General features: G+C 41.6%; 1 protein-coding gene across 3 annotated transcripts in view; it reads left to right on the top strand.

Annotated features, from left to right (window-relative positions):
* The window catches only part of LRRC36 (leucine rich repeat containing 36), a 287,868-nt gene that overhangs the window by 20,176 nt on the left and 247,797 nt on the right, over positions 1-19,895 (top strand). For all 3 annotated transcript variants that reach the window (XM_029608785.1, XM_029608787.1, XM_029608786.1), the window contains exons 3-4: positions 716-911; positions 9,463-9,559. In XM_029608785.1, the coding sequence (XP_029464645.1) occupies positions 716-911; positions 9,463-9,559 (293 nt within the window). The remainder of the gene's footprint in view (positions 1-715; positions 912-9,462; positions 9,560-19,895) is intronic.

Here is a 19,895-nt window from a genome sequence, read left to right on the forward strand (position 1 = left end):
CTTACTTTATGTGAAGTATAAAAATATAAGAAATACATACAGTCCAAAGCTTACAGAGAAACTGAAATACTTCCTACAAAAGAATGAGCAAAACAATCTCTATATAATCCTTAGGGAAATAGCTGCTATATATATATTAGCCCCAATATTCAAAGATATCCAGTTGTTTAAGTTATCCAGATATTACTTATCCAGTTAATTTAGCATGGATATTCAGCAGCATGTCTATGCTACTGAATATAACCGAATAAGTGCTAGTTAACTGGATAAGTTATATCTGGATAACGTTAGACCTGCTATTGAGCTGGTCTGACTTACTCATTTAACTTAACTGCATAAGGCTGAATTTAGGAACTTATCAGATTATGATAAACAGATAAGTAGCCCCGCCTTGATCCGCCCATTGCCTGCCCCCAAGATATCCAGATATTCACTTAACCAGATAAATACTTGTCCAGTTAAATGGAGGCTGCTGAACATAGCTGAATATTCAGCGGCTGCTACTTAGCCAGAGAAATCCTATTTCTCTGGCTAAGTAGCGTTTCAATATTGGGCCCTATATTTTGTCCTTAGCCTGTCTTGGGGCAGTATCTAGTGCAAACTTATATTGCTTTTGCCTATGCTGTTCTGTGAAAAATGGAAAACAGTTTTATCTAGCTTTAAATGGTACTGTTACCTTAAACATTATCACATACTTTCTTATTTGTTTTCACAGGGTATTGAATATTTACAATCATTGCGGTTGCTGAACTTATATTACAATAATATTGCATCTTTGTTAGAAGTATCACGTTTGAAGACGTTGCCTGCCCTGAAAGACCTTGATCTGCGACTGAACCCTGTGACAAGGAATGAAGCCAACTATCGCTTTTTTGTCGTACACTTGCTGGAAAAAAGCCTGGAAACACTGGGTTAGTGAAACATAGGTTTAAAAAAGGTTTGGACACATTGCTGGAGAAAAAGGCCATCGACCATTATTAACCAGGTAGACTTGAGGAAAGCCACTGCTTATACCTAGGCATAAGCAAATAAATCTATCTATTATTGGGATCTGGCCAGGTACTTGTGATCTGGATTGGCCAATGTTAGAAACAGGATAATAGGCTTGATGGACCCCTTGGTTTGACACAGTATGGCATTTCTTATGTCTGCAGATGAGGAATGTAAAGCCTTCTTGGTCTGTCAAATTTCCTTCCTTTTGAAATATTATAGACTCTGATTGCTTACTTTCTCCAGTCAAGCAGGATGGCAGTCCTCAAAAGTGGGTGATATAATCTGATGGAATCTGGCCTGAAATTTTTATGTCAAAGTTTCTAGAACTTTGACTATGCCTCACTGAGCATATCCAGCATGCCAACATACCACATGTCCCGGCGAGGGCCCCTTCAGTCTCTTCTTTTTTTGTGCAGTCCACTGGTTGCAGTTCCTTATGCTCCAGCTGCTAGGCCTGTGTTTTTCATTTTTTTGGTCACAGAATCATTTGTTGCAGGGTCCCATGGTCTTGTTCCATCTCCCAATACATTCCTTATGTAGTTTTTTGGTAGTTTTTGTAAGTTTTCTTTCTGTCTTGGTGCTGGATCAGTGCAACACCAGTGCCAAATGGGTGTCAGTTTGCCTGCTGCCATCAAATTCCTTGTTTTCTGGTTGGCCAAGTCTAGTGGGTTCCAGCGATGCCCTCAGTGCACCATGGTTATGTCTAAAACTGATCCTTTCTTTCTTTCTTTCTTTCTTTATTTATTTATTTAACGTTTTATTTAAAGTTTTTTTATACAAACATTCGTTTGCACATCACATCGGTTTACATGAAACAGGTATAACAACAACGTATGATGTTTACATGGAACTGGTTGCACAATAACAATAACATGGAACTGGTTGAATAATAACAAGAATAAAATAATTAAGGAATGGTAACAGGGAAAGATAATATCACAGGACCCAAAAGGGTCCTCATAATAGGGGGGCATCACACGATATCCAGAAGTGACAATTGTGTATGAAGATGACCTCGAGAGGCAAATGTCTTAACTGGAACTGATGGAGAGGCACTTTAGGTACTAGCAGTCCGATCCATCGGCATCAGAAACATTGACATCAAAGGATCACTGAGCTGCACCAGTTTAGGAGGATGTACCTTTGGAGGAGCAATCAGTTCCCTCGATTTGAGTATTAATAGAACCCCAAGAGACAGGTCCTTTTCTGATTCTTACCGATGGAAGAAGACTATGGGTTCTGCCTCTTTGACACCGGTATAACAGAGTTCTGATGCTGGGCATCCATGGAAATCCATGAAGCATCAGAATCGGTCTCCATTGGTGTGTGATACTGGGATCAAGGAAGATCTAAAGCAGCCAAGAACCCCCCAAAGCAGTTCCATAGAAAGGAGAATTCATCCTCACCAATGGCTCAGAAGCTGCACTAGTCTCTTAAGGGTCCAGGTGTCCACCACCGATACACCTCTCTGTTGTTAGAAAGATGTGGCAGCCCCTCCTGCTTTCATGTCAATGTTCATCAAGCTTTGGACAAGGCACTGTGAGGTCATGGTGCTTCAGTATTGAGGGCATTGGTATCAGCACGGCCCAATGTTGATCCACTGCTCGAGTCTTTACAGCTGCTTGGAGGCTTTCCATCAACACTGGCATTAGTGCTAATGCCAGTTCCCTAAGGGGAATTGGGATTGATGTCAGCTGCCCCGAGGGTGATCTCTAGCCCATCAGGAGAGGAAGCTTTCCTGAGGCAACAGTTTCTCAGGATCTGGGCCAAAGCAGACAAGTGCACCCCTCTCTCTAAGGCCTTATCTGTGGATTGGGCACCGTCAGCATCTTCACCACCAGCCTGACTCTGAACTTTCCTGGAGGTACAGCCATAAATCTGAGATGCCTCTGAAGAGGAGGAATCAATTAATCTCTCCTCCAACCCCTTTCCTCCTCCAGAGAGAAGGAAGTCTCTTCCTGAGGACCTCTCCACAGGTTTTGTTAGGAGAATGACAGAAGCCATTCCATTTTCTTATTAATGGAGGATGAGACCAGAAACAAGATGCCAGGTATCCTCTAGTTTGTGGAACTCCCTAAAGAAGTCATGATAGTCCCAGTTCACGAGATCCTTCAGGAGGTACAGATGAGGATGTCCATGTCTATGGTTCCTTCAAACAAGAAGGTGGACACATTCTATCTTGTCCAGATGATCCCTAGATTTAAAAACAGGCAGCTAGAGCACCAATCTGTGGTGGTCGAATCCACTCTCAAGAGCGCCAAGAAACAGAAAACTCATTCCTTGGTGCCCTGGACATCCTGGTTTTTCAAGGAGCTATATTCAATGCCTGTATAGCTTCCTACCAGCTCTTTATGGGCCAATACATGCAGAACTTGCTGAAGCAAAGGCAGAGGGTAGCTGAGCAGCTTCCTCAAAAGCAGCAAGATGCTCTCCAATCACTGATGGACAAGGGAATGGAATGCAGAAAACACATGGTCTGCTCAACCTTTGTTTTAGAAATGGCATCAAAAGTCTCTGCCATGAGGATTGGTGCCTGCAGAGTTGCCTGGCTGTGGGTTTCAAACCACCTACCAGAAGGCCAGAAAAGATTCAGTGACATGTGGTATTTTGGAGAGAAGCTCTTTGGGATAAAGTAAAGGCATCGTGGTGCAGATTCTTGAACTGTGCAACACTACAGCAGCTTTCCATTGCCACTCCAGACATACTCTCCTCTTTCAGGAGATATCCAAGGATGGGGCAGAGGAGGAATGTTTTCCAATCAAAGCAATGCTATCTTCTGCCCCCTCAGTCCATATCAGCAGCAGGCCCATAAGCCATAGCCAGCACCCCAGTCAACTCTGGGGCGGGGTTTTGACTGGACACAGAAAAGATAATCTGCATTTCCACACTCATACCAGAGGACTTTCACATCATAGGCAGGTTGAGGTTTTATGTAAAACTTGGCCCAGTGTAACTTCGGATGTGTGGATCCTCAGCATCATAAGAAGAGGGTACAAATTAAATCTATTCGGTTTCTCACCAAATTGGCCACTGAACTTAAATTGGGGGACACGCACTACATCGGGAACTGCTTCAGAAGGACCTCTCCTCCCTCTTAGAGACCAAAGTGGTTGAACCTTTTCCACCAAGGGAAACAAGGAGAGGATTCTACTCCAAGTATTTCCTGATTCCAAATAAAACAGGGGAGTTCCGTCCCATCTTAGTCCTAATGACTTTGAACAAATTTCTGGAAAAAGAAAAGTTCATGATAGTTTCCCCTGTGCACCTTAATTCCTTTTCTTCAAAGAGGGGACTGGCTATGCTCTTTTGATCTCAAGGATGCCTAGACTCACATACAGATATTCCCCATTACAGAAAATTTCTCAGATTTGTTCTGATAAACTGTCACCTCACTGCCAACCCAAAAAAAGGTTTTCCATCTCTTCCACCCTAGTATTTTTTTTTATTTTAATTTATATTTGCTAGAACCAAAAGTCAAATAAATTATTTGACAGAAAAATAAAATATGTAGAAACAATAAACATGCCAGTCCTCATGAAATACACCTGCCTTCCCTTGGAGATGGCTTCCAGTTATATACACTAAAGTACAAGACTGAAGGGGCCTCTACATGGATGCATGGTATGTCAGCATGTTGGGCATGTTCAGTGAGGCACAGTCAAAGTTGTAGAAACTTTGACATAAAAATTCTGGCCAGGTTTCATCTGATGATGTCACAAACTTGTGAAGACTGACATCCAGCTGTCCTCAGAGAACATCTGCTACAGGTAAACAATTCTGCTTTACATTTATTTCCTCATTACCAATGACCCTTTGCTTATCCCATGCTTTCTTCAATTCTGTTGATGCTACCATTCTTACTGGGAGCATATTTCATGGATCTATCACCCTCTTTGAAGAAATATTTCTTAATTTTACTTTCTTTATCATGACCTCTTGATCTAGAACTTCTTTCCACTGAAAAAATACTTGCTTCTTTAGCCTTATATATAGCTTCCAGGTTTTTATATGTCTCTACTATATCTTTCCTCTCTTCTTTCTCCTTAGGTTACACATATTTAAGTACTTGATTCTCGTTTCATAGGGCTTATGGTGCCAGACCCTGCTCTATTTTGGTAGCCCTTCTCTGAACTGCCTCAATTTTGTCTTTTTGGAGGTATAACCTTCAGAACTGGACATAATGTAAGTAATTTTGTAATAGGCCGCAAAAGAAAGTAGGCAAATACACGCCTAAGTTACACCAATTTTCAAAACAAACTTATACATGTATGTTGGCTTTGAAAATTATCCCATCAAAATTACCTGCAAACATTTACACCTGCCTTCCCTTGGAGATGGCATTCAGAAATTTTCTTAAAAAATGCAGACGTGTGTGCTGAAGGCCACACCCTTCCCCAACTCTGCCCCCAGGATACCGCTGCTCAGTTTGGGTGAATGAGTATAAGTTTACCTGTGTGTATATTAATATGTTTATATTAATTGGGCATTTTAATGACAGGCCATTTTTGCGAGTAAAGCATTGTGTTACTTATGGAAATGCCTTTGAAAATTACCATCTATTTTCTAGATGAGGAATTGACAATGTTTTTTACACAGGCATTATCACTTACATTTTCTATCCTTCGCCCCTATATTCCTGTGAACAGCAACAGCCTTGCTATCAGTTGAGACAGTAGAGGACTCCTAAGTCATATCTTACTCCCCGTCAAAAGCCGAAATGGACTTTTGGCTGGATCCAGGAAAACACAGCCAATATTCCAGTTTCACTTCTGGAGAACTTATGCATGAGAGGAAGTGTAAGGTTGTCCATAGACTTCAGACAGCTGGGTTCTCAGTATAATTTGTAAATAATACAAATTACATATGTATCCCCGTTCCGGTTTTGGAGCCGAGACAGCAGGGGCCCAAGGAATCCCAGGGCCACTTCTTTACCCTTTCTCATGGTCTCACTGGGCCTTGAGGTAGGGTTCTTTCTAATGAGGGGGACAAATAAATCCTCCAAGGCCCAATGTGTTAAGAGGACTCTCAATAACACTGTCCTGGGCAGGTATTAGTTCACTTTCACTAGTAAAGGATGTGAGTGTCAATAAAATACTAAGGAGGCTCAAGTTGAGTGTTCAAAATAAATCTCTACTGGGAAACTTTTTAAAATGGCAGAATTGGCACGTTACACATCATATCTTGGTATAAATAGCTTGAAATCACAGTTCTGTAATTTTCTATCTGTGCAAGTATCTCTCAGTAGTTGAGCCAGGGAAAACTCTCACCCTCCAAGGCTTGGAAAATCAAGGCTTCCCAAGTTGACAGAGGGATCCTAGATGGATGGAAAAATTCCTCTTTCAAAAATAATGATGGACAATAATACAAGGTTTCAGTCTTTGCACAAACTCCCCAGGGTGAAGACTCCAGATGGGGGCCTCCAAGTGTAATAAAAGGTCTTACAGTTTTCTTCATATGACACTCAGGATCCTTTTTTTTTTTTTTTTTTTTTTACAAAAGATCTAGGCAGCAGGGAAAAAAAAATGTCTCTTAATTGTTCCTACTTAGGGCAGAAAGGGTAGCAGCAAACTTCTCCCCAAATCACAAGGCAAACTCTTCACAAAAATGGCGGAAATCCAGAACTCTTCTGCAGCAAGTCACCCCTGAACCATCCACTCTATGCGAGATGGAGTTAGTGGAATCTTCCCTATCTCCTGATCTAACCTAGCCAGGGATTCCCTGAAAATGCTCTGAGCCTGGGGTGCAAGGAATCTCTCAGGAAATAAATCTCAAAAGATTAGTTCAAAATACCTTAAACAAGGACCAGAAAAAATACTACCCCCTTCCTACTCAGTGTAGGGTTCCAAAACCGTGAGGCCTGGTCCACCAGAATAGGGGAACAAACTCAACTCAGAAAAATAGCTCCTTCACCTCTAACTGCTAATCAGAAATGCCACACCTAGCTATGTTGCAAGCTGCTTTTATACCAGCAGGAGCTAGCCATTCCAGCAGCTTCTATGGAGATGCTGTTCCAAAAATGGTGCACCCTCCCTCTACTACCCATCACCTTATTCCAGCTCAAAAAGAGGTTTAAGAACTAGGACTTACATGGTGGTGATTCTGGAAGGACTGTCACGCTTCCCTCCACCTCCTCCTCCCCCCATCCCACTTTTTCAAAATTTGAGGATAGGATACATACACAGATTTTACAATTATAGAACCCATAGCATGCACAGAAATATATTCCAATATGACTTCACACCACACCAAACATTATAATTAGGAGAGCATATCATCCATTCCTTTCTTGGACAAACGTGAAACCGAAGCAGGGTCTGCATCTGGTGCAAGCATTCTTCTATACGGCATGAAGCGCCTTCCTGAAAGAAAACGTTGAATGAACACCTGTATAATAATCTTTGTAGAAATTTGTGCCATTCCAGTTAGTAAGCCTAGGCAGTCCCAAGGGCTGGAGTTCATATAGGGACCTTCACGCCTAGGAAGAGGATTTACACCAAGACACTATCCCTTCTAACTGTGACCCACCAACTCTTTTAGGTGGCCACCACCACATGATTTTTCCCAGGAGTAGTTCCTAAAATAGGAAACCAAACAACATTAGATGAAAAACTGAAATAAAATTGTCCCAGTACAAAGCAGTCTCACTTCTAGCCTATCTCACAATCCAGGTGCAGAAGGAGTCTCTCTCACCATCCTGCAAATGCAATTTGAACCAGTTAATTACATTTGAGGTAGCTGAATATGCATAAAACACAAATAACAGCAGACATATCCTATTAGTGCTTCACAAGTCTCTGCTTAGTTGTTCTCCTTTGTGGAAAACAGATGACACGAGGAGTTTTGGGGATCCCCAGCCACTCCGATGAACACTTAGGTACCTAAAGATTCATCAGACATATGGCAATAACATGACTGTCTGTGGAGGCGATCAGGCCAGCCAGTATGTACCTACATATTCTGATGTCAAACAGTATGGCTACACCAAAAATTCAAAAGATCACAATTTTCCCTGAGAAATACTGGATAGCCTTTCCCGCTCTCTACAATGACTCGTGAGCTCCTGATAAAAGAGCATGGCTCTCCTTCTGCTTTTGACGCTCACTTCCCTTATGACCTGAGGAAGCAAGAATATTATCTCATCACCACTTAAATCAAGGACTTGAAACCAAGACCTTCATGGTGAATTGGCTGAAAAGCAAAAGTTAAATGCAAGACCTGGATTTGCTTTGTGATAATCCAACCTGGAAAGGAAAAGTTAAGCTTTAATTAAATGAGCTTCAAAATTAACCAAGGACACCACATTTCCAGAACAATTTTGTGGGTTTTTTTTATGAAAGGATTTTCTGTTTGGTCACATGACATCAAAACTTGATTTTGCATGTTTTCAAAGATCAATTTAGTATCATATTCCTTCATCAGAAGTAAAACACATGCTTAATACATTTAAATGCAAACATAAAGTCCACTTTGCAGTTCTTCTGGTCTTCTAGGCCTCTTAACTGGCCTGGCCATCTGATTGATTGTAGATCAACAAAGTTCAGTAGAATTGTATATTAACCATCCTTTCACTGAAAAGGATAAACACAAAAGTTCTGTAGTCCTGAATCCCCCAACTGGAATGAAAAACAATATTAATAACACTCCTAACAGAGAATAAAAGACTCTCTCTCTCCACACTCTGGCAAAAATGCAAACACGGTCTTTACTGAAAGAGGTAAAATAGTTCCAGTCTGCTAATTGTGGAAAGAAATAGGTTCATAGTTTCTGTGGCTTGTTTAGCAGCATAGTGGCTCTGCATATACTGCTGCTTTGTGATACTTAAGCTTGATCCACTTACTGAGGTAAGAAAGTGAAATGGAAGACTGAGCTGTCAGGGCAGGGGTCAGGGATGAGAGGGAAATATGATGCAGGAGGCTAAGAGAAAAGGAGGAATGGGGGAGTTAAAAGGGGTCTAAGAAAACGGAGAAGGAGGCTGGGGTGAGAAAAGTCTGGGGGAGATGAGAGCGAAGAAAAAAGGGAGCAAAACGAAAGTAGGGGGGAGAGCCAGAGGAGGAGTGGATGGTTGAGAGGGAGAGGAGAAATCAAGAAAAGGGGATGGAGGACCAAAAGAGAGGAGAGTTTACCTACCTAAGAAAAAAAGAACTAAGATTGTACCCTAACTTTTTTCCTTGTTTGTTTCTTAGTTCTGTACTAATGATTACTGCTAATCTGAATGAGTGAGAAAGCTTAGATTACTTATCAGGTTGTGTTTGTGTTGGTATAGAAGCTGTTGCTATAGTATTCTAAAGAGTCAATTTGTTGCTGTCGCAGATCATAAAAACCCTCAAGTCACTGTTGTCTGCGTGCACACCATGGATAATAATTTGTTCTTTGCATTTCAATTAAAGGTTCTTCTTGCATGCATATATTCCCTATAATTTTCTCAGCCTTATTGATATAAGAAGGTGAAGATTCTTTTTGTTGGTGCAGATGACAGAACTGTCAGAGAGAGTGAGAAGAAAACTGCACAGCAACATTTTGGTCTAACGGAGAAAGAGGAGAACTTACTTGGTAAAGAGAATGAGAGGTAAGGACAAATTCAGGGGAGGACAACTTTTAAACACCAAGAGCCAAGAAACCAGAATGCACAGTAGCAGAGAGAGCAGGGGGAGGGTTACTAGCGGGGATGGGTCCCTTTTTTCCCCCACCATTGAGAAGATAACCTTCCCCATATAGCCTCCTACTTTGGTGATCAGAGCTGAACTGGATGTAGGGTCACATTTATTTCCAGGACGAAGTACCAGTTCACAGATACCAGTCCTTTTGCCCCAGGGTGTGGAGGCTGAACCTTCAGATCACAAGGCATGAAGGGGAAAAATAAAATCTCTTTCTCCTCTTCAATCTCTCTCTCTTAAATGTACTCACTGTTTGCTGAATTGTGCTGCAGGCTTTGCCTTCAAGTCCAAAAATACACTGGGCACTTGAGTAGGGTGTTCCAAAGTCAAAACTTTGCTGTAACACAAGCTTTAATTCAATCAAATGATACTCTTCAGTTGATCTTCAAGACAATCCAGATGCACTTTTGGTCTCAATCTTTCTCATTTCAGTGAGTGTCCTTGAAGGTGGCAGGCACTAGGAAAAACCAAGCCCTCCAAGTGATGGAAGATGGGTTCCTAGTGGGGCACTGGGGTCTCCTCTTCTCTTCTGATTTTAAACTGGATCTTTTGGTTAGAAAGTCCATACTGCAACAAACGTAGAAGGAGATTTACTAAGCCATGATGTTTTTTCGCAGGAGGGTTCTCACTGTCACAATGTAGGTCCACTATCACAGAGACACCCCCATACCCCATGATAGTGGGACCCCTCCCCTGAAAAAACATCAGAGCTGTATGACTGTTGTTTTGTCTCACGGCAAAACACCGTGGGACAAAACAACACAGCTAGTGGCCCTTTAGGCGCAATTCTGGCCCCGATCTCACAGGACTGCCATTCCCTTAAAAGGCTGATGCCTTTTAGAAAATGCCCCAAAAAGTAAAAAGTGGTAGTAGGAGGTCAAGGCTGACCCCCAGCTCAACCCAGGGACTGCCATTTGAGGCGGCTCCGACTTCCAAAAGTTAAAAAAAAAAAAGATGACAGTCCTCTCACGGCGACAGCCCCCCCACTCCCCAACCCTGTCATCAAGTAATAGCAGCCCCTCCTTTTCCAGAGGCATCAATGCTGACACTGCCCCCTCTCTAAATAGTAATCTAAACTCGTAGGGGGTATAGGGCCCACATCCCTCCCCTCCCCTCCCCATCCCCCAAATGTAGAAAAAGAAATCAGTGGTCATGCATGGGAGCACCCCCAAACCTCCAAAAAAGTGATGAGGATCCCACAATAGGGCAAGGGGCACCCCTAGCCTCGGGCCCAATTGGTGCCATTTTTCAAAATGGCGCTGACCTGACCTTGCTCCATTCATGTGACTGGGGCAAGATCCGTGGATCTTGTTTGTATTCATTTTATGTGGTCCCGCTCCGAGCCCTTCCACAGTGAGCACCAAACAGAAATATTTTGTTAAACAATTTTGCATTTTCCTCATCAGCCTTTACATATTCCTTCCCTTCACCTCTGAGTCTCACAATGCCACTTCTTTTATTTGAAGTTTTGCATTCTAACTACTTTCCCTGCTTCTCTTACATTTTTCCAGATATTGTAGCCTGTCTTCCTTTTTCTGCAATCTGCTAATCTTTTCTCCCTTACCTTTTCAGCTACTTCATTAGAAAACCATAGCAGCCTCATGCAAACTGTTAACCTTGGCAATTTCTTCCTTTTATTATAATAAGAACATAAGAAATTGCCATGCTAGGTCAGACCAAGGGTTATTGCAGTAGTTTTATTTAGTACCTGCCTTCCACTGATTATGTCAAATTTAATTGCATTATAATCATCAGGTGTGTCAACCACCTTTACCCCTTGCAGCTGGTGCTGTTTTCCATTTGTCCCTCTCATCATTTCCATGACCAGCTGCTGCATGACGCTGTCATTTATGGCATCTAGGAGTTTGATATATCATATAGCAAGGGGCTATATCATATCAAACTCCTGGATGCCATACATGAATATAAATGAATAGCACCACAATGAATATTCCTAGAACTCGTAGAACTCTCCAAACAACTGGCATTATGTTTCAAGTTACCTATGCTCTGTCTTCTTCTTCCCCCAGTTTGCTCACCCCCGTTTTATTGTAACTTTTTTACTTCTTTACTAAGTTAACGTATTTAAGGTTATCGTTTCCCCAGTTTTCTGTAAACTGACATGATATGACTCGGTCATGAATGCCGGTATAAAAAAAGCATCAAATAAGTAAAATATCCTTGTTTTGTCAGTGCTGTAATTTACAAGCAATATTCTAAAGATGGTCTAATTTAAGTTTTAGATTTTTTAATAGCAGTTGAGCTCCCTTTTGTATTTGTTTTTTTACAGCTAAAAACACGGGATTATTTCACTCTCAGAAGTCTGAGACTGCACTCAATGAATCATTTCTAGTACTACTACTTATTTCTATAATCCTGCTAGACATATGGAAGCCCATATTCAGTCACTGTGCAGATAGCAAAGTTAGCTGGATACATTTATCCAGCTAAGACTGAAGTTATATTTGATAGTCGCACTATTGAATATAGCTGGCTATCTTAAAGTTAGCCGACTAATGTTACTTGGCTAACTTTAGGACAGCTCTTTGGCCCGATCAGATTTAGCCAGCTAACTTTGAATATCAGAGTTAGCTGAATAACTTATCATCTACATGTGCGAACAATATACAGTTTTTTTTTAAACCTGTTCAAGCAACATAGTCTACTATTTTGACAGTGTTTCTGTTTATTGACTGTGAAGCAGTGGCTTTTTCACAGTAGACGTGCCCTGAATATAAGTAAGACTGAGGGTTATTATCTTGCATTGTTCTATTAAGTTATCTGTTCTCAATCCATTCAGGTTCGAGGATACTGTGATTCCCATTTCTTCACAGGCGAAAAGTTTAGGGGTGGTGTTGGATCCAAATTTGTTTATGTGGGTATACCTGAAAGCAGTTGTTAAATCTGATTTCTTTAAACAGAGGCTTATACATAGGCTAAAACCTTTGGGGCAAATCTTTAAACTTACGCAAGGGCGCAGATTTGTTCACGCGAACCCGGTGTGCATGTTGTAAAATCCATGGTCGGCGCGCGCAGGGGGGTGCCCAATTGGGCAACCTGCGCGCGCCGAGCAGTCTGCCTCCATTCCCTCCGAAATCGGAGCGGCCTTGAAGGGAACTCTTTTTTTTGGTCCCCCCCCCCTTTCCCTCTCTTCCCCTATCTAATCCCCTCCCCCTACCTTATTTCGTGGAGTTACACCTGCCTCTGGCGCGCGCCACCAGCTCCCTGCCCCGGCACGGGCCGCTGTGCCGGAGCACTCGGCCCCGCCCCTGGACCGCCGTCACGCCCCCGCGCACGGACCGCCGTCACGCCCTCGGCCACGCCTCCGGCCCACCGCCATGCCCCCGGATATGTCCCGGCCAGCCCCTTATTTGAAGCCCCAGGATATACGCGCGTCCCGGGGTTTGCGCACCGCCAAGCCTATGCAAGATAGGCTTGGCACGCGTAGGGGGAGCTTGGGGCAGGTTTTCGAGGGTTACGCGCGTATCCCTTTGAAAATCCTCCCGCTTTGTTTAATCCCCCTGAATTTCATTTGGTGCTTCAGACCATGCTGTTTTCTCGCATGTATTAATGTAATTCGTTTTCTGTAGGGATGCCAGTTAGTACAATTAAAGCACTTCATATTTTACAGAATGCAGCTGCCTGGATTATTTCTGCTAATGGTTTAAAAGTGCATATTATGCTTACATGTTATCAGAGTATTGTTATAGTTACGGATCATGTATATGTTTCAAGTTTTCTGGTTGCCATTTGTTTTCTAATATCTTTAATAAAAAATATTTCAATTAAAAAAAAAAAGTGCATATTATGCCTATGCTTTGTGAACTGCATTGGTTACCAGTATTATGCCATATCAAATATAAAACGGCATTTGTGGTACATAAAATGTTTGGTGGTAGTGCTCTGCTATAGATGAATGCAATGTTGCATATTCATGATTCTGATCAGGCTCTTAGATCATCACAACGAGGTATATTGGATGTTCCTTCTCCCTGCCCGAACTTTGGAGGGCATGGGTAATAAATATTTTAAATAAATAAATCTAGTGGAAATAGGTGAAAGGGTGTTTTCGATATGAGGTCAAACCCTTTGGAATTCTTTGCCTGAACAGCTTAGGCTATCTAATTGCACAAAAACATTTAAGAAATTATTTATAACTTATTTCTTTCAGCAGGCATTTGCCTAGTCTATATGGGGCAGATTTTAAAAGCCCTGCGGCGCACCTATGTTGCATAGGCTGCCAGCGTGCGCAAGTCCCGGGGCTTTGTTTGGGGGGCATGTCGGGGGCGGCGCCGCATTCGGGGGCATTCCGGGGGCGGGGGCCTGGGGGCGGGGCCTCCAAGGTCGCTCCAATTTCGGAGCGGCCTCGGAGGGAACGGAGGCAGGCTGCTCGGCTCAGCGTGCACAGTTTGCATGGCTGCATGGAGAGCTAGTAGAGTTTTTTATAACCTGCACTTATCAGGTATGTGCAGATTATAAAATACGCCTATGTTTGTTTAGGTGTGAATTCCTGCAATGCATAGAAAATGCTTACTTTTCCTACCTGTGCATATATGTTTTACATACACAAAAATCTTGTTTGCATAAAACCTTCATTTATACGCAGAAGTCAGAATATTTAAAGCATGCACATGTAATTAAAATCACTATACCAAAACCTCCACCAGTTCACACAGTCCTTAAGAAGTTGCCATACTGGGTCAAACAGAGGGTCCATCAAGCCCAGCCAGTGGTGTACCTGAAGTATCTGGTACCCGGGGCAGATACTTCTTTGGCACCCCCTAATATATAATTTTAAAATTTCCTAAACATCATAAAATATTTCAAAACAGACAACCACATCAAATAACACCCAATAATTAAAACTAATAAGGATTTTAAAAATCTCCTGCTCTCCATATCTGTCACCCTAAGATTGTAGACTGAGGGCACACACACACACACACCCACACACACACACACACACGCAATATGCTCCCTCTCTCTCATACACACTATCTCTTATTTCTGCATTTAAATGTGCACGTGAAACAGAAAATACATGCATACTTTTGATGTATCTAAAGTAGTATTTGAGCTTACCTATGAAGTATCTTGAATTCTTTTGGCTTGTAAAAAAAGAATCCTACTAGAAGATCTTATAGTTTTAAAAACTGCTTGAATATCTTCTACCTCTTTCATGGTCATGTCTGAAAATTAACTGTTAAGAGTTCAGAACATAAGAATCGCCATACTAGGTCAGACTGAGGGTCCATCAAGCCCAGTATCCTGTTTCCAACAGTGGCCAATCAAGATCGCAAGTACCTGGTATATTTCAAATAGTAGATAGATCCCTTGCTGCTAACACCCAGGAATAAGTAGTGGCATTCCCCAGGTCTACCTGGTTAATAACATTTTATTTACTTTTCCTCCAGAAACTTGTCCAAACATTTTTAAACACAGCTATGCTAACTTTCTTTACCACATTCTCCAGCAAGGAATTCCAGAGCTTAATTGTACGGTGGGTGAAAAATTGTTTTCTTTGATTTTATTTGACATGTGCTACTTAGTAACTTCATGGAGTGTCCTTCACTCTTTGAATTTTTTTGAAACAGTAAAGAACTGATTTGCCTTTTCCCCATTTTATTCAATTCCTATCATATCTCCCTTTAGCCATCTCTTCTCCAAGCTGAAGAGCCCCAATCTCTTTAGCCTTTCCTTATAGGGAAGCCATCCCATCCCTTTTTCATTTTGGTTGCCCTTCTCTGTATCTTTTTCAGTTCAGCTATTTCTTTTTTGAGATGTGGTAGCAAGAATTGTACACGGTACTCTAGGTGTATTTCCACCATGGTTCAATACAAAGGTTTTATAGTATTCCCCATTTTATTCTCCATTCCTTTCCTAATGTAGCAAGGCCGCCATAGGAGCCTATCCCCGTGGCGGTGAAGAGGAAACCCGACCCCGATGAAACAAGGCCACCACGGATAAGTTCTTGGAGGAGAAGTCCATTACCTGCTATTAAGTTCACTTAGAGAATAGCCACTGCCATTAGCTCACCCCCGTGGCGGCCTTGGATAAGTTCTTGGAGGAGAAGTCCATTACCTGCTATTAAGTTCACTTAGAGAATAGCCACTGCCATTAGCAATGGTTACATGGAATAGACTTAGTTTTTGGGTACTTGCCAGGTTCTTATGGCCTGGATTGGCCACTGTTGGAAACAGGATGCTGGCCTTGATGGACCCTTGGTCTGACCCAGTATGGCATTTTCTTATGTTCTTATGTTCTTAAGAAACCCGATCCCAATGAATCAAGGCTGCCACGGGATCCCATCCTCACGGTGGCGAAGAGGAAGCCTGACCCTGGCCAAGCAAGACTGCCACGGGAGCCCATCCCCTTGGCAGCGAAGAGGAAGCCTGACCCTGGCCAAGCAAGGCTGCCATGGACGCCCATCCCCGTGGTGGCGGAAAAGAAGTCCTGCTGGAGTAAAGCTGCGGTGGAACTGGAGCCCATCCCTGCAGCGAAGGAAAAAGAGGTTTGGCTGTGAGGCCCAGTGCATGCATGTGAGAATGGGAGCCTGGGTGAAAATGGGAGCCTAGGTGTGGGGGAGCCTGGGTGAGAGCTGGTGTGTGTGGGTGTGAATGGGAGCCTGGGTGAGAGCTGATGTGTGTGGGTGTGAATGGGAGCCTGGGTGAAGGCTGGTGTGTGTGGGTGTGGGAGCATGGGTGAGGGCTGGAGTGTGTGAGTGTGAATGGGTGCCTGGGTGAGGGCTGGTGTGAGTGGGTGTGTGTGTGTGTGAATGGGTGAGTGCTGGTGTGTGTGTGGGTATAAATGGGTGCGAGAGCATTTGAGTGTGATTTTGAGCTTGTATGTAAGAGAGAGCATGGTGTGTGATTGAGAGAGAGATGTGTTTCTGGGTGAGAGAGGCTGGTCATGGGGTCTAATTTGGGGTATATGTGTGTGTGAGTGACTGGTTGTGGGTCCTAAGAAGAGGTTCGTGAGGACAGAGCTTCAGCAGCGGCTGCTGCTTCTGGTGAGTGCTTTTGGCCTGCAAGAGAAAGGAGTAGGAGAGTTGCTGGAGAGGGTAAGTAAAGGTGTCTTCTTAAGTTTATTTTTCTTGATTGACTGCCATTTTAATTATTGGATATTATGTAATCTGTCTGTTTTGAAATATTCAATTGGTATTTGGACAATTTTAAAATAATTTTTATGTGTTTTTAATTGTTGGGTGTTATTCTGTTCATCAGCTGTTTTGAAACAGTTATTAGTATAGTTTTACAATTATTTCTGCATGGGGTTCTATAGCAGCTTGGCTTATTCTGTTTTCCTAATAGGAAGTATATTGGTGTTTAGGGCCTGGTTTAATATTTGTAATGTTATCTTTTCATAGATAGGGTTGTTACTGTTGGAGTGCATGCTGTAATACAGGTGTAACTTTGTGCAGGTTAGTTTGTGTGCATTATTGCAGATCCTGGGAGTATATTAGGTGCTATATTTCTCTTTCCATTTCTCCAGGTTTGCACTGCATGCAGAGTGGCTTTTTTGGTTTTCCATTCCAGTTTCTGTCTCCATATTTATAATTTGTGGTCTTTCTGTCCTTGGTGAAGGTCAGCTTTGTGTGTGACCGAGGTGAGGTATTTTACTAGCATGTGGGCATTTGTATCAATCTTATTTGTTGTGTTTTTTCAATAGGATATGCATTACTGGTAAATTTCTGTCTTTTCATAAGGAAGGCTATTGTACCTAGTAGTAAAAGGAGTTTGTTTTGCTTTTACTGAGATGTCACCAGAACCAGAATATATTTTTTGTATGGGGAGTTGTATGGGTGATGACCTAGTTCTGTTCTGACCCATTGCTGGGGATCGAGGGGGTTCCCGTGGATGCAGAGTGTATGGTTACATATAGCCCCGTGACGGTCACATGTTCAGTGTGTCACGCATGTGAGAACCATCTGTCAGGTGTGTCCTGGCCAAAAAAAGTTTAAGAACCACTGTTTTAGAGGTTGCTTCTCCTCTGCGGGTCCCCGCAAACAACACAAAAAATCTATCTGACTTCTGGAACTCATTCATGATTTCTATATATCTCAATAGTACCCTTACAACTAGGAATGAAAGTTCTCTCATCTGGCTTTGACATTCCTCTTTTTTGAAGCCCAGCAAAGAGATCACTTTGTAGTGGCTATTTGATGTTTCTTTTACTGTTTTCTGTTATCATGCTAGTTAGTTTTTAATTTTTACTTATTTTTAGGTCTTATCTATTTGATTTTATTATTTATTCTTTTTGTCTGTTTTCAGTTAGGTTCAGTTTATTGATTTATTTATTGATTTTTTTTAGATTTATATTCTGCTTTTCACACTTTTTTCAACGCTTCAAAGTGGATTACTTTCAGGTACTATAGGTATTTCCCTATCCCCAGAGGGATTTAATCGCCTTTCTAACAAGGAAATCAATACAACATACAAATTTTAACAAAAAACAAAATTAAAACACTGAGATCATATTCTAATATATAAAATATAAATACAAAATCCTATACATTAAAAAACAAAAATAAAATACATAAATACTTTGGCCTTCCTGTTATATGGTTATGTTGTTAATCCCTAAGTTCCATGTAAACCGGTTTGATATGAATCTTGTCATGAAGATCGGTATAGAAAATGTCAAATAAATAAAAATAAATCATAAATAAGAGTTCATAAAATCATCACTGAAAAATTACTATTAGAAGCCAAATAAAAACATTAGTCCTAATTATTAAAAACTTGAGGGAAAAGTCATGTTTTCTAAACCTGAGATATTCCTTTTTAAGGTGAATATCCAAGAATAAGGAACTCCAGAGGGGAGCATGGTATGAAAAACAGATCCCACAAATCCCTTCCAATCTAATATATTTAGAGGATCGAAATCTTAACCACACTTTTTGAAAAGACGCAGATGATGACTTGTGCATGCTGAATGAGTACATTTGAAAGAGAAATAGGGGATCCTCAATGCAAAGCTTTAAATGTAAGACATAAGATCTCAAATCTAATGCTGCAGTAGTGGGGCTACATGATCAGACCTTTTTTTTTCCCCAAAAAATCAGTTTAGCAGCAGTGTTTTGTAAAATCTGGAGCCTTTTCAAAGTTCTCAGGGCTATATCTTGATAAGGAATATTAAAGTAATCTAATCGATTTATGAGTAGTATATGTGTAAGTGCTTTCAAATCCTGTAATTCAAGGAATAAACACAACGAATGAAGTTAAAAAGTAAAATGACCATTGAACTACACTTGACATTTAATGAGAAAAGGTGAGATCAGTTTTAACTCCATGAGCTGTGATGATTTCTTTAACTGGTATGGCAATTCCAGCCTTCCGGGGAGGGGTCTTGGGAATATCCTTCCTCTTGGAAACCCACATTGCCTCTGACTTTTCAGAATTAACCTTTAATTTGGAGAGAAAAAGCCAATTCTCAGTTTTGTTGAGGCAATCATTAAACTTGTTAAATTGATCAGGAGTCTTCACATCTAAATATTCAATGATTTGAATATCACCTGCCTAGAAAAAACAACTAAATCCAAGACTTTGGATAAAGGTGTCAAGGGGAGCCAGAGATAAATTAAACAAGGTAGGTGAGAGTATTGAACCTTTGTAGGACTCCAAATGAGAGATGATACAATTGAGAAAGATTAGATCCCCCATTTACCTAATAACGTCTTTCAAGAAAAGAGAGAAACAAATTCAGAGCCATTCCTTGAATTTCAGTATCCCTTTGATGTTGAATAAGTAATTGATAATCAGTTGTTGAATGCTGAGCTCATCTGTAAAAACAAACAAACCAGGAGTCCACCCTTAGATAAAGTCTAACTTCAGTCTCTCTTCATTTAAAAGAGTGGTTAGGATTCTGGGAGATTCAGGGGTTTGGTGGCTGTGGCAGGGGGTGGAGAGGGGGGTACATCTGAGTTTTGTTCTATATTATTAACACACTATTATGTGTAATATATATAAGAAACAAATGCATGCCATGCAGTCTATTCCTTGTTAAATGTTTTCTGTTTAATACATTTTAAACAAAGGGACTGTAACTTTTTCAAACTGGCTCCCAGGCGCGCCTGCATCAGCCTATGCCCAGGGACGTGGCCATTTTATAACATATGCGCACATGTTATAAAATAGTCTGGCCGCGCACGCGTGTGCCAAATTTGTACTGGGTGCGTGCGTGTGTGCACAAATCCTGCTTCTCCCGCGTAAATTGGGGGATTGTAAAAGGGGAGCGCGCCGACACTAT

This window comes from Rhinatrema bivittatum, chromosome 7 (genome assembly GCF_901001135.1).
Source record: "Rhinatrema bivittatum chromosome 7, aRhiBiv1.1, whole genome shotgun sequence".
NCBI classification, from domain to species: Eukaryota; Metazoa; Chordata; class Amphibia; order Gymnophiona; family Rhinatrematidae; genus Rhinatrema; species Rhinatrema bivittatum.